At 37.0% G+C, this 25,446-nt stretch overlaps 1 protein-coding gene across 1 annotated transcript in view; it reads right to left on the bottom strand.

The window, feature by feature from the left end:
• The window catches only part of PIBF1 (progesterone immunomodulatory binding factor 1), a 122,402-nt gene that overhangs the window by 51,484 nt on the left and 45,472 nt on the right, over positions 1 to 25,446 (bottom strand). The window contains exon 11 of the mRNA XM_071550119.1: positions 5,335 to 5,500. Within this exon, the coding sequence (XP_071406220.1) occupies positions 5,335 to 5,500 (166 nt within the window). The remainder of the gene's footprint in view (positions 1 to 5,334; positions 5,501 to 25,446) is intronic.

Below are 25,446 nucleotides of genomic sequence, written 5' to 3' on the forward strand. Positions count from 1 at the left end.
AAGCTCAGCAGCCTCTGCAAAGCAGGATGTTAAGTGCTGCAGAGCTGCTTCTGTGTGAGCAACGAGGGCAGCATCATCAGCAAAAAGCAGCTCACAGACAAGGTGATTCAGGGTCTTGGTGTGGGCCTTCAGTCGCCTTAGGTTGAAGAGGCTTCCATCGGTACGATATCGGATGTAGATGCCATTTTCTTCATCGAGGTCTGCTGTGGCTCTTTGGAGCATCATGCTGAAGAAGATTGTGAATAGAGTTGGTGCAAGAACGCAACCTTGTTTCACACCATTGGTTATTGGAAAGGGCTCAGAGAGTGCATCACCATATCTGACTTGTCCACGCTGATCCTCATGTAGCAGGATGATAATTTTGAGGAACTTGGGGGGACATCCTAAACGTTCCAAGATCTGCCACAGGCCTTTTCTGCTCACAGTGTCAAAAGCTTTGGTGAGGTCAAGGAAGGTTACATAGAGACCTTTGTTCTGTTCCCTACACTTCTCTTGCAGTTGTCTGAGAACAAACACCATGTCTGTGGTGCTCCTATTGGCTCTGAAACCACACTGGCTTTCAGGTAGAAGTTCTTCTGCAATAGTGGGTACTAATCTGTTCAGAAGTATTCTTGCAAGGATTTTACCAGCAATGGAGAGCAAAGTAATACCTCGGTAATTTGAGCAGTCTGATTTTTCTCCTTTCTTCTTGTACAGGGTGATGATGACTGCATCACGGAGATCTGGTGGTAGTTCCCCTTGTTCCCAGCAATGCACAACAAGCTCGTGGAATTTGGCATGGAGCGCTTGACCTCCCTGCTTCCAGATTTCAGGTGGAATTCCATCAACCCCAGCTGCCTTGCCAGTTTTCACCTGCTGTATGGCTGCATCCAATTCATGTTTCACCGGTTGTTGTGTAATGTGATGAATTGCTGAGCCTTGGACTACATGGTTGGCACTGAAGAGAGTCAGAAAGTGCTCAGACCATTGGTTCAGGATGGAGGTTTTATCTGTTAGAAGCAGTTGACCATCTGCACTGAATAGGGGGCTTTGAACCTGGTGTGTGAGTCCGTACACTGCTTTCAGGGCCTCACAGAATCCTCTTTGGTCACCCAAATCTGCGCATAGTTGTGTCTTTTCTGCTAGGTCGAGCCACCATTTGTTCTGGATGTCTCGAAGTTTCTGTTGGAGCTTGCTGCATGCAAGATGAAAGGCGGCTTTTTTTATATGGCAAGATGGCTGAGCAAGGTGTGCTTGGTGAGCAGTTCTCTTCTTCTTCAGCAATTCTTGGATCTCTTGATTGTTCTCATCAAACCAGTCTTTGTTTTTCTTGGAGGAGAACCCTAGGGACTCTACAGAGGACTGCAGGATGCAACTTTTAATATGTTGCCAAAGTGCTTCAGGAGAGGGATCTATGGGATTATCTTTAAGTCTAGTTTGAAGGTTTCCCTGGAAGCTGTCTCTCACTGTGGCTGTTTGAAGATTGCTGACTTGGAGCCTCCTCCTTGGAATGCCACCTCTCTTAGGTTTGGGCTTGAAGTGGAGGTTAAGTTTGCAGCGCACGAGGCGGTGGTCTGTTTGACATTCTGCACTCGGCATCACTCGAGTATGACGGACATCACTGACATTTCTCTGTTGTACTAAAATATAGTCATTGAGGTGCCAGTGCTTAGATCGAGGATGCATCCAGGTTGACTTCAGGCTGTCTTTCTGTTGAAAGACAGTGTTGGTGATGGTGAGCTGCCGTTCTGCGCAAAACTCTAGCAGGAGGCGCCCGTTGTCGTTGCAGTTTCCAACACCATGCTTGCCCAGGACTCCTTTCCAGGCTTCAGAATTCTTACCTACTCTGGCGTTGAAGTCACCAAGGATTATGATCTTATCATCTGCAGGAACATTTTGGGTGAGGTGGCGCAGGTCTGTGTAGAATTTGTCTTTTTCCGCTGGGTCAGCTTGGAGAGTTGGGGCATATACGCTAAAAAGAACAACATGTTGCTTGTTGTGTAGAGGGAGGCGTTAAGGACATAATGCGATTGGAATGACCTGTCAGCAGATTTTCAAGTTTGGAGGCAATGGAGTTTTTAATCATGAAGCCAACTCCTGAAAGGTGTCTTTCGGTTTTGGGTTTGCCTGACTAGTAGGGTGTGTAGCCAGCACCATGTTCTTTAAGGCTGCCTTCCTCATGAAGACGAACTTCACTGAGAGCAGCAATGTCAATGTTGAGCCGTGACAGTTCGTGGGCAATTAGAGCAGAATGACGCTCAGGACGTCCACTATCCCCAGTATCAAGCATGGTTCTGATGTTCCAACATGCGAGTGTTAGTTTGAGCACACCTTTGCAGGCAGGTGTAAGCCTTTGAAATCTCTTTGTTTTTGTTTGACCGCATGGAAGATGCCGGTTGGCCGCGGTTATCCAACCGGGTGTGGAGATGAGCTTTGTTTAGGCCACCTTTGCTAGGCCCCTCTCCATGTGGAGCAAGCAGTGCTGTCCCTAGAAAAGGCTGCTTGGTCATTCAGGATGCTGCCGCAAGAGACTGTCATCTCCGGGGTCAAGTCTCTAATGACCCATATCCTGAACCGCCTGCATGCAGGGTTGGGTCTGCGGCTTCCAGCTGCTTCCTATCACCTGCTGTTTTCGACCCTCACCTGTCGCTACAGGGCTTTGCAATGTGGGTGAACCCTTCAAGCCTGCGCAATGGATTTTTTAGGTGAGGCACAGCGTGCGCAGAACTGGCCCCACCCTTTACTCCTAAGGTTCATCTGCCACGGCCTAGCGAGCTTGGACAGTGACAGCAAATACCTCAGGACGTAGGTTTGGTTAGAGTATCCTTCTCTTAGATGGATGGCCTTACAGGGCTGAGCGAGCTCCATCTGCCCGGGTTTGGGGTTGGAGTTGTCCTTCTCCTAGGATGGTTGCCAGACGGCTAGCGAGCCCATCCTGCCCGTGGACACACTTTGTCTGACCCTTCAGCTGAGACCTGTCTGGCATGGGAGACCCTACTGGCGGCACAAACCACCTCCAGCATAGCTCTCAACTTCATGAGGGCACACAAGCTTCTCCCCCGCGACAAGGGGGTGTCCCCGGAGAAGGTCCAGTATCACAGAAGAAATAAATGCATAAGTTAAAGTTGGGCAACATATAAATCATCTGTTCCTCCCAAATAAAAGCAAAAGTTAGTTCACAAAGCAGCTGCAGCTGAACCGCAAGATACTAGTGACCACACCATTAACAAAGATTAATATCCTAGAAGAAGGCTAAGGAAAAAACATTAGTACATTAATGTTATACATAAGAAAAAAATTATAAAAACGCTAAGAGAATTAAGTCAAAAGAAACAAAAGCAAAAGCTTCAGACATATTTAAATTTTGCAAGAACATTTTTAATGAAAGAGCATTGGTTTAAAAGTGTCTCTCTAAAGAGAAAAAGAACTGCCACATCTTAGTGGAATTGAATGCCAAATGCTCAAGTTATTATCACATCAAAAAATATCCAAAAGAAAATGAAAATATAACTCTAATTGAACTACATTCTCCAAGTTTAGACATGTCTGGGCAATTAAAAATCTCTTTAGCAACTTCTAAGTCTAGCAAAACTGGCACTCCCAGTGCCTGTGACCACAACTAACCTCATCAGCCAGGATCTAGATGTCCCAATACAGACAAAACAAGAAATTACAGTCTATCTAAACCTCTCTAATTCTATTTCCACTCTATAGTTCCTTTCCGTAAACAACCTTGGCAGGTTCAGTACTAAAAATGTAGGGACGTGAAGACTGGCACTGTTCTCCAAAAGGCAAAGGCTGCCATAACTGGCACTTTCTTCTGTCCTGTCCAGTTTGTGCCCTGACATTTGTTTTAAACATACATTGCCAATCTCATTTAAATCTCACAAATAGAATTCTGTGATATGAATTTGGGACTAACTTTGGACAGCTGAAGAAATATTGTTTTAAAGTAGGTTTTCTCTGCAGAATACTCACATTTCCCAGACTACAATAAGTGAAAATGATATGACACATTTTTGGAAGTAAATGTTTGAAAGATAATAAAGTCTAAGCTTGTAGAGATATGCAGGCCCAAGTCATTCAAATCTATGTAAATAGGTGCATTGTGTGTTCAGGTTGTGCCTCTCAGCCAAGGCGGTGGCACCTCCAGAAAACTGTATTTAATAAAGGACAAAAACACTGCATGGCAGTGAGGAGTGAAGGAGAAAATGTGAAAATAGCCATGGTGCCAAGGTGAGAGGAGGGGAGGAAGTCCTCCAGGTGCCAGAGAAGAGGTTGCCTTGCAGCCCATGGTGAAGCAGGTTGCTCTCCTGCAGAAGACCACCCTGCAGCAGATGTCCACACTATAGTCCATAGAGGACACTATGCTGGAGCAGGTGGGCATGCCCTGAAGGCACTGTGACCTGTGGAGAGCCCAAGTACGAGATTTTATCCTTAAGCAAAAAGCAGCCCACAAAGGATCCACACTGGAGCAGGGAAAAAGTGTAAGGAGGAAGCAGCATCAGAAAAGAGCTGACTCAAACCCCCACTTCCCATCCCTTCTTGTACTGCTCTGGGAGGCGGAGGTACAAGAGTCAGAAATGGAGAAAAGTTAACCCAAAAGAGAAAGGGCTGGGGAAAGACTTTTTAGTTTTTGTCTTTTGTTTCCCACCAACCCAACCTGTGTCAACTGGTAAAAAGTGAAATTAATTTTCCCCAGGTGTTGCCTATGATGGTAACTGGTAAGTGATCTTCCTATCTTTGTATCAACCCCTGTGCTTTATAGACTTATTTGCCCCACCCTCATCCTCTTCAGGAGGAGAAATCAGAGTGTCTGGATGGATGCCTGGCAACTGGCTCTACCATGCTAAGACTAGCAAAGTTAGGTCTTTTCAATGCTGTATATACCATGCTCCCTTTAACTTTTTTAAGCTGTAAAAATTTGTTCCAGAATTGCTTATCAATAAAAAGTATTTTATTATGTGACAATGTTATTACATATCCTAGTTTTAAATGACACTGAATTCATCGTGACTGTTCTGGTGAAACTGTCTCTTTTCCCTACAATTATCACACAGACTGACATAAGCACCTTTGTGATACAAGCAGATATATACCTCACACAAATGAGGTACTGTCTTTAGCATTTCTCCATGAGAGATTGTTTTGCCTTCTCCCTCTCTCTGAAGTCTTATTTTCCATTAGACTGATCAAACTTAGTAAGCTTTGTCATTTGATCCTACTTAAGCAGAATTTGGTCGAGATACTAATTCATCCATGTTATGTTGTTACTTTTCCCCCAAGCTTTTCTATTTTAAATTCTAATTGAAAACAACTATAAAATGCCCCATAAAACATCTCTTTATATCATACCTCCAGCTTTCTCTGATACTTCTCACATTCCATTTGGCACTGTGAAAGATTCTTAGCTGTTTCTTGTTGCAGGAGTTGAACATGTTCAGTTTCAAAGGACTTTAACTTACTTTGGTGAAGAAGTTCAGCTACTTTGCTTTCTGTGCCAAGCTGCATTTGTCTGTATCTAGAAGGAAAATGAAAAAATAAGTTTTGATGATTCAAAAATATGCAAACTTAGAATATATGCTAGTTTTGTTCATTACAGGCATAAATTTCAAGAATTAATACAGTATTTTGAAGAGTTTAATAGGTATGAGTATGGTTATCTATGCAAATATTGTAACCTCTACTTGAAACATCATCAGAAAAATTCAGTACTAAAATGAACATGCAACACAGTATGTGGACAACTCAGCCTATGGCTTTTCTAAATATGTAGTTAATGAGCAATCAAATGACCATGACTTTCTAGTATACCTTACTTTTCTTATTTTTAAAAATGTTAGATCAATGTGAATCTCTTTCCTGGCACAGAAATGCTTGCACTGTAGCCTTTTTATGGGAGAGATACTAAGGACACGTTTCCTCTCTTCACCACCATGTGTTACACGTGATAGGGAAAAGTGGTATTAGACATCAGTGATATCAGTGGTGCATCCCTTGGGATATCATGGATATCAGCCATATGAAAGTATGTCAGATCACAACGGTGTATTCATTTCCACAGTCACTCAGAACCACAAGTCCTCAAAAAGCAGAAATGAAGTATAATTTTGAGAAAATTGCTACAAGATAATTCTAAGTGACAAATAATATTCTACTTAGAAGTGGACTTCATCTATTTTACTCATTCATTCTACTTAACAGGCATTTGTCATTTGTCAAATTGCACTTGCAGCACAATTCCATCCTATTTAGCACCTGATCTTTAGGTGGGATTGAGTGTGTTTAACAAAAACAAGAGGATTACTTCAGATATTTTCCCTGGGGATTTCAGATGTAGGAATGTTTTTAAGGCACAAAGAGGAAGCAATTTTCACTGGAATTAACTTGAACAGAACAAACAAGTGCCATTATGATGCCCCTGATAATCACTCTGAAGACATCCGTGTACATGTAAACAGTCCAAAGCATGAATGAGATTGTTCCCACACAGGCTTCATAAGCAGAGATTGGAAATTCCACTTACTGAGCTAATGAAAAGGTTCTTCTTTTATAAACAATTTTCTTTCTCGATAGTAAAACATTTGTTCTTAGAGTTAATGCACTCAAACTACTAAATGCCAGTTACCTACCTAGATATGGACTACTGTCCTTTTTGCTTGGGAATGCTTTAAATGTCCTGATAATTTAACTATTTCATCACTGCTTCCTGACTGTATGTTCCTATTTTCACTTTATGATACAAAAAAAAAAAATTCAGCACTTTTGAATTCTCCACACTTTGTACATGATTGGCTGCAGACATGACAGTAAATCTTTTCTTGTATTCACATTGTTTACAACCATAGAAAGAATGCTTTGTTCCAAGAAGTCTTCACAAAGATACACATCATCCAGCCAAGAATGCAAAGAAACACACAAATTTATTTAATTACTAGTCATATTTATTGACTCTCAACAACAAAGCTGCTCCTTCCGCCTTGACACAAAATAAACAACAATCCCTTCCTGTACATGGCCTCAGACCTGTGATTAGTCTGAGTTCAGTGATCTGTGCTGCACTAAGCTTACACACTGGAAACATGCATAAACTTAGGCAATGCAGAAGTAGGTACTTCTCTGTACCTACTTTCTATACTTTCCAGAGAACTCTATAGCTCTCTGATGATTCTACTTAATCAACTGGGTGCTTCCAAAGCATGCTTCTCAACCAAATCATGAACAGTTAACTTCAAGATTTTTTTTAAAATTTGTTTTGGAAATTTGAAGCAGTTTACATGTGCATCATCTGTTTTGTACTGGCAAGGTTATGAAGAGTCAGTTTTCTTTTGACCTTACTACACTGTTGATATCACTAGTAACTCCTTCACTGCAGCACCATTCAGAGTTTCTCTGTCATATTTGCTTTTAGTTGGCCAGATAGTATCTCTGGTTTCTTGGCTACTATTTCAGCACAAGTGTGTGTGCATATGTGTTTAGAGTCATGTAACACAATGTGCTGAAACACATTCCTTCATCTGCCTAGATGGTCTCTAAGGGAAAACAAATGGAAACAAACCACCCTATGCTTTAATACTACTACTATTATGGAAAAAAACCTGTGGAATGTGGGTCTGCAGGATTTTTCTCCATCAAGAAATCTTAGCAAACTTGATATAATGAAAGAGTAGAGTTTTTAATCTCACAGAAAAATGAGGGTTGGGAATGAAAGGGAAATTACAGATTGAGCCAATGGAAAAAATTGGAAAAAAATGCCATATGTAAAAATCATTTAGAATGAGGTCTCAGCTTCATTATGTCTCTATGCCATTAGGGTGACCAGTCAATGATGTCTGAAGTTTGCTAAAGCAGTGACACAATGCTTACCAAAAGTTATTTCTAGAGTAAAGTAGAAGAGGGACTACTCAGAGAAGGACTTAAACTCTGGTTTATAAGGATGGTTTAAAGATTTTCCTATCAGAGGAGCTTGGTTTTGCGAATGGTGTATAATGACGTAAGAATTTGCCAAAATCTACATACAATGAGAGCAAATGGAAAGATTTCATAGTAAAATCTTGTTGTCTGTATATTGAATAAAGTATGGCAACCATTTTTTGAATGAACTACAAAACACATCAGCACAGCCTAATCTCATAGCGATAATCAAAGATTTCTATTACGTATGTATAAAGTGACATTCACTTAGCATTTTGAACTTCTTATAAGCATCCCATGGGTACAGAGATAGCAATTGTAATCTGTTTTTAACTAACAGACTCCTTTTTACTATTGTCTATCCCATTTACAAAACATGAGATGTACCTAAGTACTCAAAAAGGTGATTGAACAATGAAGTTCATTAGAAGACAACAGATTTGTAAAATTAAGCATTCAAGAAGCAGCAAATCCGTGTTAAGCTTGTTAAAAGGAAAAAATGCCAAGTAAAGACAAATAATATATCTTCCAAAGGAAATCTGACCAAAATTATACAAAACACCAAACTTTTCTAATTTTGCAAACTTGATTATACCAACCAAAAGCTCTTTGATATATTTTAGAAATTATTTTTGATTTAAAAATGTTAAAATCTCCTGTAAGTTGTGAAATCATCCAGAGTCCACAGCTGGATCAGTTCCAGATTTCAGATCTTTAGAGCAATTAGAATATACTCTCCCATTTGTACAAATGTCTGTTCTTTGGTTCAGTGCCAAATTTGCCACAAAATCTAAATGCTACAGACATTTCTTCCCTAACCTGTCCTATTGCAAACCTCCTACTTCTAGCCCTAACACGTCCTCTAATGTTCCTGCACTACTCCCTCTCTGTTCCAACACCAGCCCAGATGTCTGCTGAATTCCAATTCTATTTTCATTCCTTGTACACAGGGCATGTTTTCCTTCTCACCTGTGTTCACAGCCTATTCAGCTTCCATTCCTATCTTATCGTCCTACTCTCCTAATTCTCATTTTCTTTCTCTCTGCTCCTCTATCACCCTTGTAGTTGCATCTTTCATCAAGCCTTACCCATATTTCTTGTAATATGAGGTTCAAATCCCAGTTTAACTTCCTCACCTTCTGCAACTGAGTCTGGCTTGTTAAGGCTTCCTCACTTCCAAAGATCCCCAAGCTAAGTATAAAAATACAGAAATGAATTTTCCTTACCCTTCATTGTGTCACTTGGAGTCACACAAGGAGTAGCAGTGGCCTAGATAGGCCTAAATTAAATGAAAATCATGTGACAGACTGTACAAATGCTGTCCTAACATGCAGCAAACTGTGAGACTCCAGTTTAAACACTGGCACTAAAGGATCATGTTGCCACTGCCTCTCTTGTCGATCCTTGGTACTAAAAACTGGTATTCTGAGCAATCAAAAATTTTCCATGGATTGTGTTTACATGCTACCCACTAAATGACTGAAAACGTACTGAACTCTGATCCTTAGTTTCAAATGCTTTCATTGTTCAGCTTTTGCAGCATTGAACATAAGTCTGATGAGTCTTGTATCTGGCTGGTTTCACAAACTGAAAGTTTGTTTTAATATTTACTACAAAATGATAAGAAAACTGTCATTCTTCATTTAAATATGCATATTTTATGAAGATTGTTACACTGACTTTATAGGCATTTCAGTCTTTTGTGCTATTTATTTCTTCATTCTTGCCTATCATATATATTAAATCATTTCTAATCTGGTCTAAAATAACAATGTGCTTAGTTAAAACAAATTTAAATACCATCAACAAAAACAACACAAAAGCTGTGAGCATAATGATAAAACAGATGATGCAGCACTTCATCTACAAATTATTTAAACAATGAAAATTTTGTTTGCTGATATAGCTTTCACTTAAATTTTGTTTTCCTGAAACAACATGCTGAGGGGTATTTTAGCACAGTATTCCTGGTTCAGGTTGTAATTAAAACAAATCCAGAAACATATAGCTTTAATGCTAAAGAGTAAACTTGATTTAACATGCAAGTTCTTACCAGATGTTACGTTTGCCTTGTATCAAGTAATTAAACATACTGTACTTTTGCATGTGGTTCAGTAAAATCTGTGAGAGAAAGCTTAGAAGCTTTGTTTAAAGCTGCTTGCTTCAAAGCAGATTTTTGTGTTTTGCGGCAATTTAAGCATTTATTTTGTATTGGCCTCTGATCCTCATTCTGTCAAAACAACTTAACTGGAGGCAACACTTTCACATACTATTTTGCAGTTTGAAGGAAGTGCTAGTTCCAAACTTCCAGACTCATCTGGTTTACACTACCTGTAACTTCAGGACACCTGAACTCAAAATTTCTTTTGCAATAGATAGTTCTTCAGTATGTAGAATACATGTTTTCTTTCTACCCTAACTAGACTAATGCCCAGCGTACACTAAACTGGACACCTCCCTACATCATCCAATGAGAACATTCATACTCCCCTTGTACTCCTGTGCCTTATTCAATAGAAAGCAACAGGTTAGCTGCTGCACTGATCTTCTCACTAACCTGTAATGCGACTCGTAAAGAGCAAAGTTAAAGGTACGATAGTAGAAAATACTTCTAAAAGGTGCATCATGATGAATTACTGGATAGGCAGTTGCTTAGCTCTGTTTATTCCACCAGAACAGCTACAGTGAACTAATTCCCATGATGAGTTCACCATCTCTTAAGAAGTGGAAGAATGAAAAATATGAAAGACATGTCTGCTTTAGATATATCCGTTGAATCATGCTGACTGACAGGGACTGAAATTCATCTTTGTTTCCTTGTCTCTGGACAATTGTGCTTCCTTTTATTTGACTCTGACTCTGTGAAACTTAAGATTCACTCCTGCACTGAGACACAGCCTCAGCAGTATTGGTAGAGACTGCTTTAGCCTGGCCTGTGCTTGGGATTTATACTTCAGTCATGAGAATTTCATAGACAATTTCACTTGGGAGTTTTCTCTCAATCCTGGAGCTCTGATTGATGTCAAATCTAGTTTTTCACTTCCTAAAAGTGCGTACTTAATTTTGGGCTCCTTTAAAAACATAAGAATGACTCCTGTCATGCTTTTTCAAAAAAACCCCAAAACAAAAGAAGGTGTGATTGCTACTCAGTGATAGTTCAGTGCTGCTGGTGCATGCTTAGTTTGCTCAGTGACTTACCTAGACTGTTATTACCTGGTTTAAGTAATCAGCATCTTGATTAACTCTTTTGTTAAGTGCTTCAATGAAATAAACATAAAATCTATTCAAATAACAGTAACTGAACTGTATCAGTATAAAGAAATTACTAACAGTATCCTTAACAAAAATTAAGGATCTGAAGAAACTAATAAGCATATAAAAAGAGATGTCATATAACTGTGATATAATTACACTGTTTCTTCTTCAAATACATTTTGGACATATAAATATGAGAACAGAGTCACCTTGGTAAATTTTAGGAGTCTTAGAGTAGTTGCTTTTCTCCTTGTTGACACAAATTAGTCAAGATGCATAACCTTGCATTCTTATTTATGTTTCTCGGTATGATAAATTCTAAAGCTATAAAAAACTATAAAAACATGAAACATACGAATCATACACGGCTGGTCAGGGAATACCTACCAGATCAGCTATTTCAGGAAATGTAGGCACAGTGAAAACTAGTTTGTGAATCCAAAAATAGAAATTACCACCTCACAAAATCGCTTGAATGAAGCTTCAAAATAAGCCCAAAGAAAACAGGAGGACTATAGAATGAGTTCTCTGAAGCCTAATGAAGAGATCCCAAAGGAAATAGCTTCATAGAATTCTCCTAAGTTCAGGGCAACAATCTAAAAGGAAAATACAGCCAAGCTGAAGGGTGCAGACACCAGCACCTGAAGCCAAAAACAGTTAGAAGAAGCTGAACAGTTCAGTTGTTTCTGGCATAGCCTTGACACACTGCTCAAAGCTAGCATTTCCATCTGTGAGCATCAGCACACAAAACTGCAATAGCCTCCAATCTTAAAAAGTACAAAAACCATGCAAACTGAGGGGGACCATATATCTGGAAAAGCAGCACAATAAACATCATTAGACTTCTCATTGCCTAATCGACATCTCTGTTCAAACAAATAAAAACTCAATGCCCCCTCCCCCCACCCCACTTTGAAGTGGCAGATTGAAAAGGGTCCCTGCTCTGCAATATGGTTTTCTATATTGTACATATTTTAATCCAAGAGCAACGAACCTGAAGCGTATTTATTAAAACCTCATTATGTCTTTAGTCATGTTTGTTTGTATACTATTATTTGATTTGCCATGGCATCACAAATGATTACCTTTATTAAACCAGTATTTTTATTTCCTAGTTTACTTCAGTCCTTGCAAAAAAATGTCATGCTAGCAAAGCTGAATTTTTTACTATATCAACAAAAAGGCAAGGAATAGTACAGAGACTTGTCCCCCAATAATGTATATTGATTCATGGGGAAATAGTTAATTGGAATTGTAACAGTGAGAGGTTTTGATATGTGACATATATAACAGATCTGAATGAAGAAAATGTCAGCAACTTCTTTGTCATTAAAAAAGGAAAGCATCAAGCTTTAATATTACTCTATATTAAGTTTCAAATTTGTAGCATATACTTAGAATTGTCTGGCTTGATAATTTTTTTCTGCTGTTCATATCAGATTTTTTAAGCTACTGTACAATTTCAATAACAATTCCACAATTTACCTCCTTAAACCAAGTATTAGCTTTTCCAGAAACATTATTACTGTATATAGTAATATTACTTTTGTCTCTGCAATATAACTGTAATAACTTGATATTATAGCAATGAAACATACGTGAACAGATCTTTGAGATTTTGGAACTTACAGGAATTGCTCATTACATGTTCATTATTGCACTACAAATATTGCGAACACTGTTCTTCAGTGCTGAAGCAAACTAAGAGATTGGAGTCAACAGATACACAAAGACTCTGAAACTGTTGCTTGAATTGGTTTTTCCTATTGGATAAAACATACAAAAATATATCTTCTAAAACTCTCTCCATTCCCTAGCCAGAGAGGTTATTTTTCATAAGATACTCAGTTATATCAATACAAAATTTTTTTAGGTATTTCTTGTGATTCTGCTTAGAGTGATTATTACTTGCTAGGCTAATGCAGTGTTCTGGAAGTTTTCAGACTGCCAATATCTGCACGTTGTTTTACTTTACATGGCTCAAATACATTTTGGCGTACCATTACTGACCCTCTCAGCTCACAACTGCCCCTTGGTATATTTGTATGCATTCTCTTCACTGAATGTGCTAGGACAGTAATTTTTCTAGATAGTACCTGAAACAAATGTAAGACTGATAATTAAAGAAATATGATAAAACTATAAACTATCAAATTCACATGAAATTCTTGAGGTAAACAATCAGTCAAAATTCCTAATACACTGCAGATCCTCTCCAGGGAATAGACTTTTTTTTATTTAATTAATGAATCCACACTAGTGCTGTCACATCACGGTGAATAAAGAATAGTGCACCCATATATGCAGGTGAATGCATAAGTACACATACATACTAAGAAGTTGGACTAAGGGTTGGACTCGATGATCTCAGAGGTCTTTTCCAACCCTGTCGATTCTATGATTCTATGATTCTATACACACAAACCCCAAACTCTGAAATAAAGCATAAAACCTCGCTAAAGCCAGTAGATGTTTTAACTATTCTTAAAAAAAAAATCTGAAGTCATCAACTTTAAACTCCTGCAGACACTGACAAGAAGTTGCTGACAACTTCTAATATACACACATAGGTCAACCCTAAACCATAAATGAATAAGGGGAATATGACTTAAGGAAAAAAACTCTCTGGATGTTTGTGGCGACAAGGTTAGTTACCTTTTCCATTATTTAGATGGTTTACATTGTGAAACACATTGATCTGCAAATTGCATATGCTATTCTCTCCAATCTTTGCCTTTTAAGATTCTTTTTACAAACTAGGTTGCATAAGCAGTTTAATAAAGTTAGAAATCATAAAATTAAAATTGGATTGAAAAAATATTTTGAAAGAATATCATGGGTCATGCCATAGGTTTACAGATATGTTGTAGACGTATAGAAAAACTACTAATGAGCAAAAGACAATTAACCATCTCATACAACTTCAATAAAACTTTTGCAGTAAACCAAAGGCTGAAAGAGTAACAAAGATAATAGTCTAAGTAATGAAATTCAAATCTAATTTTACACATTAGAAACATAAAAAATTCCACACTGTTTATGAAGAAACTTAAATATGTATCAGCAACCTTATCTTCTACCCTCCACAACAGCATTTATTGTCTGTGGTTGCTGCTGTTCCTCTGATTTAATAGAAAATTCATTAAGATGCTTTTATATGTATATACATACTTAATAAAGATAATTACTGCATGAATTTTAATTCCATTAATGCAAAAAGAGAAAAAGTTAATGTGGAATGACTGACAGAACATTATTTGAATGACAACAGCAATAACTAAATGTCTCTCTCTTTTTAACAATTAAAATCTAAAAACCATTAAAACCAGACAGTTACAACCAGAAGAAAAATGGTTGGAATGATACATAATACCTCCTTAAAACAGATACAAATACACAAATATTTAAGCACTCAATTTCATAAATGCAACTTTTATGCAATTAAGAATATAAACCCTAAAATTCTGTTTTATACAACAGTTCTTACTTTTTTGTATGAAAAAGTAAGAAAAGGAAAGGTCATCAATGAAGCTTCCCAGAAAAGGACAGGCGAAGAAATGAGAACGTGGGGACAAATCTTTTGAGACAGGGCTACCTGGGAAACCATCAGCCAAAGCTCCTCTGACATATGAAAAGATATATGTAACTGCTGTACCAGCAGCCTGCTTACTCCCCCTCCCTTTTCCCCACAGAAAGCCTGTCACAGTAGGTCAGAAGGTTATGGTTCAAACTGCCATAATTTAGCAAATGATTGGTATGTCCTTTATATCACACATAACAGGTCTGATTTCCTGATAAGCAGAGTTCAAAGTACAGGCATACCTTGTTATCTGTCAAGAACATGTTCCTAAAAGTGCTACAGTTAGCAATGAGGGACAGCAAAGCAGACTTTTCCCCTAAGAATTAATGTAATGGATGGTCTTGGTGTTTGCAATGACTTTTGAGAGGCCAGGGTATTGCTGCATAGTATTCCATTTATTCTCCAGTAAAAGCACCCCTTAAAAATAAGATCTTAAAGATGCAAATGCAAAACAATTATTGAATAATTGATGTTGGATGGGATTTCAGGGGGTATCTAGTCCAACATCCTGCTCAGAGCAAGGTCATCTCTAAAATCAGACCAGGCGGCTCAAAGTTTTAGCCACCAGGATCTTGAAAACTCAAGGAGGCTGCTCATGCTTGGCTGTAGTAAAAGAGATTTTCCTTATACCAAGACAGAATCTCCTGTTCCAACTGCTGCTCTGTCACCCCCCTACTATGCCCTGCTGTGAAGGGCCTAGCTCCATCTCCATGCGTGTAGGCACTGGGGATACTGCTTTCAGCACCCCAGAGACAGATTGGACAAACCCTCTCCTCATGGGGCAAATGCTCCAGCTCTGACCATTCCATTGGCTTTCCACTACATTTCCTCCGTTTATGTTGCTTGCATTGGGATATCCCCAAACTGGACATTTCTTGATGTCTTGACTATTGTGCTGCTAATACAACACAGGATGCCATCAGAGTACACTGCTGGCTAACACTGAGGTTGCCGTTTACAAAAAACATTTGTTCCCTTCAAAAACAAGAATGATCACACACAAGACAATCTGCATTTCTTTATTAGCTATTGAATGCTACAGAAAAGCTATCAATTTATCAAAAATCATGTACCAAAGATTGCTATAAATGTACTTCCAGCAGTTGTTTTGAACTAAGTATAATACTGGAAAAATATATGGCTTTCCATCTGTTTTTCAGAACTCAAAGGAACTTCCATTAAACTGCATCAGGCACACTTCAGTACAACTAGGCAGCTCAGTGGAGTTTTTGTTAAAAGAGAAAAGGATGGAAAGACACAGTAATGGTAACAGCAGAGATGGGTCTTACATAATCAAAGGATACTGAAATGACTGACAGATAACGAATGGGTAGGAGAGCACTCCTGGATCTGTCTTCTTTCAAGTAAGATATGTAAAATACCCTTTCCTATGCAGTGACAGTCATTGGAACCACATTAACATTACCATTAACGGAAAAGCAAAGGAGACAGCATGAAGACTGTTCTTCATTCATATAACTTAAAAAAACCCCGAACTTATCAACTGTATTTCAGCTCCAGAGATCACTATCAAATAATAAAGTGTTGTATACTAGCTGGTTTATCTTAAAGTGTAGATATCTGTGTGTTTCATTATTTAGAAACGAAACATATTTAGTTTCTAAAAATTATTTTTCTGAACTGTACAAGTCCTTCAAATCAATCAAAAAATCTTTTGATGATACTGTAAGGACAATAAACACACAATGGCATCAACAGCACAAGAGAATATGGAAGACATTCTTACAGCCCAAAACAAAAGGAAGGAGCTACAGTCACATTCTGCATGCTCTTAAAAATCTTGAAGCAGAGGAATAAATGAATCCTGAACAGATACATCTCCAAGCTGCTTATGAAACTAATGAAACAATCTCATTTCTCTTCATTTGCACACAAGAAAAAGCCCAATGAATCTAAACTTTCTACAAACAGCATGTCCCAATAAATTCTTCACTTATCAAATTATCCTATATTACCTGCTGAGGCATGTGAAAAATGAAAATACTTCACAAATGCAGTAACTATTGTGAAAAATAATCAGTTAACTCCAAGCTGTCTCCGCTCTTGAGCATATTTGCTTTCACAACATACTTTTCTGTATTTTATCAGTCATCTAAGTTTAACAAAATTTTTATAGACAGACACAACTTTGCCTTTATTACTCATGTTATTAATTTGAGAACAGCAGTATTGTGGAAAGCACTTAAAAAGAGAAAACAAAATCCAGGTTTGAAAAGAAGAAAAAGTCAAAATTCATGAATTACTGGGATACTAGCAGGCTTTGCTCTAGAAGTTTCATACACACATTCTAAGAATCTCAGCTGTGATATCACCATCACTTTTCTCCTGAAACACCATAGCAAAAAGCACGGAAATGTATTTATTTTAGTGCTTATCATTCTCAGACTAATGAAATTTTGTGTTCCTCTGCTTTCTCTAATTATGTCAGCTCTCTGCTCTCTTCCTACGTATCCTAGTCTTAAATTTTCTATTTTCCTCCCATCTTCTCTGTTCTCTCTCACCATTTCAACAATTCTTTCTTCAGCTGAACTATCAGAATCCCTGCAATAACCACAACTGAGAAATATAATTTTCTTTCTTTTGTAGTGGACTTGAAAAAAAATGTTTGTTCCTTTGGGTCTCTTCCCCTAATGGAATTTGTGGACAAGACACTCCGGATCTCCAGATAGTCCCTGTCCTAACTGAGAAGTACATCTTTATATTGTAGAAGAAACAGAAAGCTCCTGTTACTGCCTGTTCAGTGCCTTATAGCATTTCATCCATGCCACCATCCATTCTTTCCACAAGGAGCCCTAGAATGGCTACATCTATCACGCAACAGGGGAAGCAACTGCAGATGCAATTCGTGTACTCACTGAAGAGCAGATGGAAAGTTCCCTCTAATAGACCATGCGGTCAACATTAAGTCCTTCAATAAATGAACCCATTCACTGAACAGTGTGTTAAAACATGGCTTTAACCCTTGGCAGTCTTATGGTTTACAAGAAAGACTTGAATGGGGACTTAAAAATAGGTAGGAAAAGTTAATTCCCTTTAAAACTGGAAGAATGAACTGTTGGACTTCAGTCTGACTTCACTCATGCTAGTGACCAGTTCTGTGTGAATATTTATGTCATGACTTAAAAAGTCTAGTTATCACTGTATATCAGTCAACCTTGTTTTGTGTGATGTAGAGTTCTTTTGCCTTCCTTATTACAGTAAGGTTTCAGTAGATGGAGGTGTTGATTATTTTTTAAAGTATTTTAACTCCATTCTACTCCGAGGTCCATGCTCAGCACTCCATTCTTTCACTCTAAGAGTCTGAACCAGGTTAGAAGCAGAATTTAGGCCTAATCTACAATCGCTTAATAGGGTAACAGTTCAACTCCTCCTAATTCAAAATGGAGTCAGTCTTTCAGAAAACAAGAACATCTGCATACTGCCAGCTGTTTAGAAGATGCAGTATTTATAGGTGCATGACACTGAGCTATGCTTCTCTTAGCAATACTAATGGAACACACAGTCTAATACTTTGACTGCTGTTATATAAACGGGGTGGAGTTTGGCCTGTATTTTCACCTCTTCCAAGTCTCAGAATTCCTGGTAACCATAAACAGACATTCAAATGCAAGCAATAAACAGTGTACACTGCAAACAAGCATATGGAAATCACATCGTAAAGAACAGTTAACAGGTAAATTGCTTTGGGATATCCACAATGTTAGTGACTTCAAGCTGTATTCCCCACAAAAACACCATGAGTATGGGCAGGGAATCTTCAGTAAGAACTGTGGAATCACCATCCCGAAAGCAACATAAAGCATAAGGGTTTCACAACTTAAACTTTGTGATTTGCAGTACACAGGCACTACTGGGTTATGATTACAAGTGTTAGAGCTTTTTCATCCAGCAAGAGAGCTCTGAGGCATCGAGGTTCTCTAGGATCACTCTGTCACATGCTAAAAAAAGTATTTAAAAGTTTGAAGTCTAGTAATATCAAATGAAAGCATGTCAGCTTTACAAGCTGTGTAGAACTTCCCTGCAGAAGAATAAAAGGAAAAGGAATTCTTGCTGCCTGACAGAGTTAAAGGGCCAAACATTTCAAACTGCAGTAAGTGATGAAGCAATTAGCCACATTACCTCAAAAAAGGTCAGTGACCTAACCATGAATAAGTTGAGAATCTGATTGACTTCGACACACACAAATTGAAAAATACTTCCTCATATTAGACTGTCCAATGACTGCAATGAGTAGGAAAACTGTTAATCTAGCAGTTCTCCTGATAGAGAAAATACAACTAAGAACTTTGTTAGTTATCTTTCTATGTGTAGAATCTGCACTGTTACAGGATGTTGGGGATTTACTGTAGAGATGATACTGGTCAGCAAAAGCAACATAGGAAAAACAGTAGCGTTCTCAGCTAGAAAATAAAAAATAAATCTCAAATTCATCCCTGATTATCCAAATATGAAGAGAAAGATTTGGACTTCCCTCCTGTTGGTGTCTAATCTTGTGTGATCTGCAAGTTCTTTGAAAATAGGTCTTAAATCATCACCACTCACTTTATCTTTCAATTGGGAACAGGCAATCCTATTTGCTAATTCACTCAACACTCCTATCAGATGATGAATCAATTCAATTCGGTCAGTTATTCCTAAGTGAGGAGATCTCATTTTGCCTTTTTAAAAAAATTATACAAGAATAGTGTCAGCCCATCATTATTCATGATTTTGAAGTTACAGGCAGAGGACTTTGTGAATACTTTTTCTTCTTTCTACGTTCCAGGGATATGGAAGTATAAACTGTCTTTCACAGTGAAGCTTAAGCCATACATCAGCAGATTACTGGAATTAAGTCCTGAGATGAAGTAAAAGATCTGTCATGGGAGTGAAGGTCTTAGGAAGTGAAGACCAAAATCACTTTTACTCAAAAAATGACCTCCATCCAAGTTTCCTGGTTTTGCCACAGACTCATAGAAGAGACTCTTTTTGGATTTTTTAATAATAGCTTTTCTTTTTCAATGTTTTGAACCTTGCATGAAATGCCCCCCTTTAAAGCAGACAAAGTAAAAAATATTAGTGTCAAATTTGAGAAAGTTATTGTCAGTGAGAAAACTACTGATGGAGGTGACACCCTGGAGAAGTGAAGATAAAGTAGAAATCACAGTATATTCTGGACCTTGTGCTCTATCCTCGGCTTTGTGCGAAAAGAGCAATAGGAAAACACAGGACTGTGGATTGTGACATGCATGAATAGTGATAAACAAACTGTCCTTAGACTTGAGTGTATGAATGCTCATATGTGGAGATGAATACCTAAGGGAATCGATATTTCATTACGAAGATGAGACTTCCAGAGGCACAGTACTAAGATTTGAAATTCAATGGCCACAGTAGGTTTTCATACGGATTTCTCAGCTTTCAACAACGAAGAGCATTTTCCAAGACTTCAGTCAATATATAAGCTAAGCAGAATAGTAAATCAGTCTTTACTTAGCTTTGTGATGAAACTAATACCAGTATACATGGAGACTAGTATAAAGCTAGATCAGATTAATTAAAAAACACAAGGAATTGCATGTACATAGTCTTACATGTAGCCAAAAGTAACCACAGACCTTGTTTGACCTACATCAAGTGAATGACTTTCTTGAATTTTTGTTTGAATTGAAAAATATTTTGGTAAGACTAAAGAATATATGCTTTGAAAGAAACATTATTTTAGATACATGTAAAATTCTAAACAGAGATTATTTTGATGTGGCCTGTGTCTTAAACTGTTTGAACAATTTTCTTTGAACTTTCTAGGGAAATTATCCCCTTCAGAATTATAAAAAATATCAAGCTAATTCAACTCTGCCTGTAACAGCAATACTGGGAAGATACGGAATATTTAGCATTTTATTCCAACTTAAAATTGGTTCCTGAAAATAGAAGGAAATGTTCCTTACGAATCTCCCTTTCCTTGCCATAGTACGTAACACAAATCAACAGAACTTGCTTGTTTATATAAAACATCTCTTTTTGAAGCCAAATGAATTATTGGTTATTTGCCACTTACCATCATACACAACATTATAAATTAATGAAAGAATACAAATGTTTACAACTGCAGATGCCTTTTTCACCCATTACAGATTTTTTTTTTTGGTCACTGACAAGAAATACCTTTCCCAAGTTTCTGTAGAAAATTACTTGTAGGTTTGTAAAGTTAATGACTTTGACAGAATTCAGAAGTTCTTAGTTCTGTGCCATCATTAGGGGCTTTAATAAAATTCAGAACAAGTATTTTTCTTATTTAAGTAAAGTCATATAAACTTTTAGCATTGTAGGAACCAAAACTGTCATCACTAGGTGCAATAGTGTGTACCACGATTTTTACTCCATTAAGTGCTACATTGTTGAGTGTGTGCCATTACCAATCTTGTGTTTCTAAAAGTGTGTATTAACACTAGACATGGCATTATTATAGACAAGGCTATATAATCCAGTACTTCTGTCTTATTAATACTTTACTTTCCAAATTTCCATTTACTCTATTACCTTATATTCTTGCTAAAAATGACAACCAATCTCTCATATGAATTATTCTCTATAGCACATGGAATGAATTTAAAGACTAACTGATTGTGTCAACATTAAAATAGGACAAATATGTTGATTTGGCACAGGGAAGTCAAATCCAGGCCACAAAGGTTTGGCTTATGTACAGACAACTCCCCTTTTCACCATTGCTTGGAATGCTATCATTTACACATACTCTACAACATGAAAATACAAACAGTAAAACAAATTCTTCCAAATGCATTTCCTTAAAATGAGAAATATATGAAATCAGACACATTTGAAATAATTTAAGGCAGAGAACAAAACTATTTTGTTTATGCAGATTTAGTGAATTGGAACACAATCCTTGAGAGTTTGTACAATGAACATCTACACTTCAAGTAACTTTAACTCCAATTCAGATTAAGGCATCCAAAATATCTTTTTTTTTTATTTTACTTTGACCTAAGTTAACTACTGTTTGAGTGTTTTCCTAAAACACTACATTTCTCAGCTGTAACAGCATCTGTCATTCTTGGCTTGGAAGCAAGTTCTTGTATGAATGTCAGTAATCTTTTTTTGCTTTTTTAGAAATGCAGGGTATGTTCAACAACTGTACTATGGACCTATAGGAATCTAAAGCATGTGTTTGAAGTAATTCAATGCATCTCTCAGATCATGATCAAATACAGCATGCAATATGATTAATAAAATAAACAGCATACTAAAATATTTGGTACTCTTACACAGACATAAAATAGAACCATAAACTTTGCAGATAGGAAAGTAATTAAAATATACACTAGAAGGAGAATTATAACTTGCATATTCACTTATTTTTACAGATGTAATAAAGAAAAGTCTAATGCTACTGCAAATATTTTAGTCAAGTTTTATATTTTAAGTTGTAAAAACAAATGCAGCAATACTTAGTGCTTTGATACTATTCTCCTGTGATTTCAGTTTCCACAGCTCTAACATCATGTACAGCTCTCATTTGACATCTCTCACTCACTTCAAATTAGTTCATGCAGCTTCAAGAAAAGAGAAATGCACAGAGTGGGACTTTCAAAAGAATACCAGAGAGAAAAATAAGAGTTTAAAAACAAAAAACAAAAACAAACAAACAAACAAAAACAAACAAAAAAAAGGAACAGAGAGATCATGTGACATTGAAGTGACTCGAGAAAAGAAATCTTTCTACAGTGCTATTTGAAATATGTTTCTTCCAGTCTTTGTGTTCAAGAGTTTTGATACTGAGTTTCAATAGTAAAATATTCTGTGTGCCAAATGGACTGCATTTAAAAATATCTTTTTCTCAAAGTCTTTTCAAAGCATTATTACTTCTGTAAGTATTATTAGTTCTCTAAGTATCATCATTATTAATGTGCAATAGGGTGGCAATTTCTGAAATTGTAATTTCAGAAAAAACTCAGATTTTCATGAAGATCTAAGAAACCATTGATATGTATTAGTGTTATATTGGGAAAACTCTTTCATGTGGAACAATCACACTTCAGCTACCTTTTTTTCTTTATTTGAGGAGACTATCCTCAAATCTCCCTCCACGGAGACACAGATTTATTTTTAATTTTGGAAAATATATCTTGGTTCTATTTGTCAAGCAAATTCAGTTTAGAAGACTGTTTTTAAATAGTTCATTTCCTATCTCAGCATTAATGTGGCAGTAACAGAAAATGACTATTCTCAAACCATATTTAAGATCACTGAATTGATATGGAACATTCACACATGCAAGATCAACGAAGAATCTTTTTTCAGTGATAATACATTTACATATATAAAGTTATCAGACTATCATTTCATAGGAATGCACTAGTGTGCTACTAAATGCGCTAAGAGTTTGCATTATGAATCATCCATTATAATTTGTACTGCTGGCAACTTGGCATCAGTTTGAATATACAAAGGTTCATTTTGTAGGGTGATAATGAGTAGGAAGGCCAAGGCAAGTAAGTAAAAAAGCTGCCAGAACTGCAAACATTATGGAAAAATATCAAGTACTAATATGTCGAGAGAATTTCAGAATTTAAAAAGTGATGCTTAAACACATCTACTCACTTCATATATGAACTATAATACATAGATAAAATCTTAATGTGTAGCATGCAAGTGAATGCTAATTACATTGTTTCAACTGTAACATAAGTTATACTATTCTCTTCCTTAAACCCAGATTGTAGTAAAAAGGCATTCTTACAAATATTTTGTGTTTAATAGAACACAGAAGGTAGTCCACATGACCAGTAATTAGCAAAACAAATATGACTAAAACCTATGTATTTCTAAAAGACAAAAAAAAAGGAATATTACTCAACATTTCCATAACAAATCTGGTAAATTCTAAATAAAATGCACAGAAGAGTTAAAACTTAGGCAAGTACAAAAATTACAGAGAAACCAGTGTAATTTGGTTTATGATTTTCGTAACTAACTAATACAGAAAAAAATGCCGTGACAGATTTGTATGACCTGTTAAATGGTAAGAACAAGAAACAACTTGCAATTATTTGCACGTTTCACAATTGGTTTTACTCCACAATTCAGTAATGCAACCTTGCACTGATTAGAATCAGACACCAGAGCTAAAATAACAATTTTTGAAACATATTTCCTTTCTCTTTTCAGCAATTCAATTTTTGTACACTATTGACATATCACTGAATATCTGTAGATTTGACATGTAGATTAAAAACATGTTTCAGGAATGATAATAAGACGTTTGCAGATCCTTTTTAAGTGTACTCAACACTAGTAGTACATTTAGCTGAGTTGAGTATTCGGAGCAAAATGACTGTGTATCTTCCAGTGATGTGCTTCTCTGATGTGCTGCAGAGTGTGATTCTTACAGACTAATAATAATGTAGCATAAACACAAAACAAATAAGAATGTATTTACAAATAGAAGACTTAGAGCAGCGCTAAGAAAGTTAAGGTGGTGGTTCTCTTCATACAGACAGAAGACAGAGCAGACTGAGGAGAAGGATCTAGATTTGTTTCATATTAGGGTAACTGCTAACATGACGCATCTATGCAAAAGACACAGTTCCAGGAATCACTAAGGTACATCAAGTGGAAATGATGGTATCATACAAGACAGAGCAGGAAATTATCTGAAACATTATTCAGGATTCCAGTTATCTGTGTTAAAGGAAGGTCAAGATTAAAAGAAATGGTACTCAGATGTCCAAGAGAACAGGGAATCTATCCCATGAGAAGTCAAATAAGCTACAATCTAGAAAAACAAAGTCTGACTAAGATTTTAAGAGGGGAAAACAACAGATATTTCAGGACTAATGCTATCATCAGAACTCCATGTTATACAACAGAGAAAATAATATTAAAACAGAAATTAAAATTAAATTAAAATCCCATCTGAATATAACAACTAGAATAGCTTCCACTAGGAATAGTATAGTTCAGAGTTTAATTAATGAAAAGATGGTTACATGCAATGACAAAAGAATGAATGATCGAAAAGGCTCACTTTAAAAACAAGGTTTATAAACCTTATAGGTAACTTCTATATATGGCCAGTATCCACATTTGTAAGGTTTTGGGGTTTTTCTTCTTTTAACAATGGAAAAAGAAGTATAAAAAAAGCAATTACATAGCTAAAAGATTCTGAAAGTCATGTTTAATTTGCATTTTTATTTTTCTTGAGAATTTGTTTGATTTTGCTAAACTCATGCTTTATGTGTATCGAGACTTGTCGCCAGTGATTCCGGGCAAATTCAAGTACCTTCCAAAACCTGTTTAAATAACCAGGGGGACTGAGAGGGAAAGGACAACGGTCTTAAACTTCCTGTGAAGTGCTCCAGGCACATTACAAAAGAGGCAAAGTTCAGCCATTACCTTCTCTTCTAACAGTGTTCTGGAGTGAACTCAATGATTTTGAATGAGTTAGCCATGACCTAATAAAAACAGGCCCTTCAGGGACTTGAACAGAGTTCCAGCACCTCCCTACCCATATCAAAATAAGCACTTAGCTTTCCAAACCAGGAGACTTCCGAGCATGCACAAGGACCTCTACCTAGATGTGCTCCAACTTGGAATGAAGACTGATTTTAAGTGCCTCTGAGGTTAGGTGGTGCTTGAGAACAGGAGGTATTGGTAAGACTTCGCTGGAATCTAGTCAGGGAAACAACGCT

The sequence above is a fragment of the Pithys albifrons genome, chromosome 1 (genome assembly GCF_047495875.1).
Source record: "Pithys albifrons albifrons isolate INPA30051 chromosome 1, PitAlb_v1, whole genome shotgun sequence".
In the NCBI taxonomy this organism is placed as follows: Eukaryota; Metazoa; Chordata; class Aves; order Passeriformes; family Thamnophilidae; genus Pithys; species Pithys albifrons.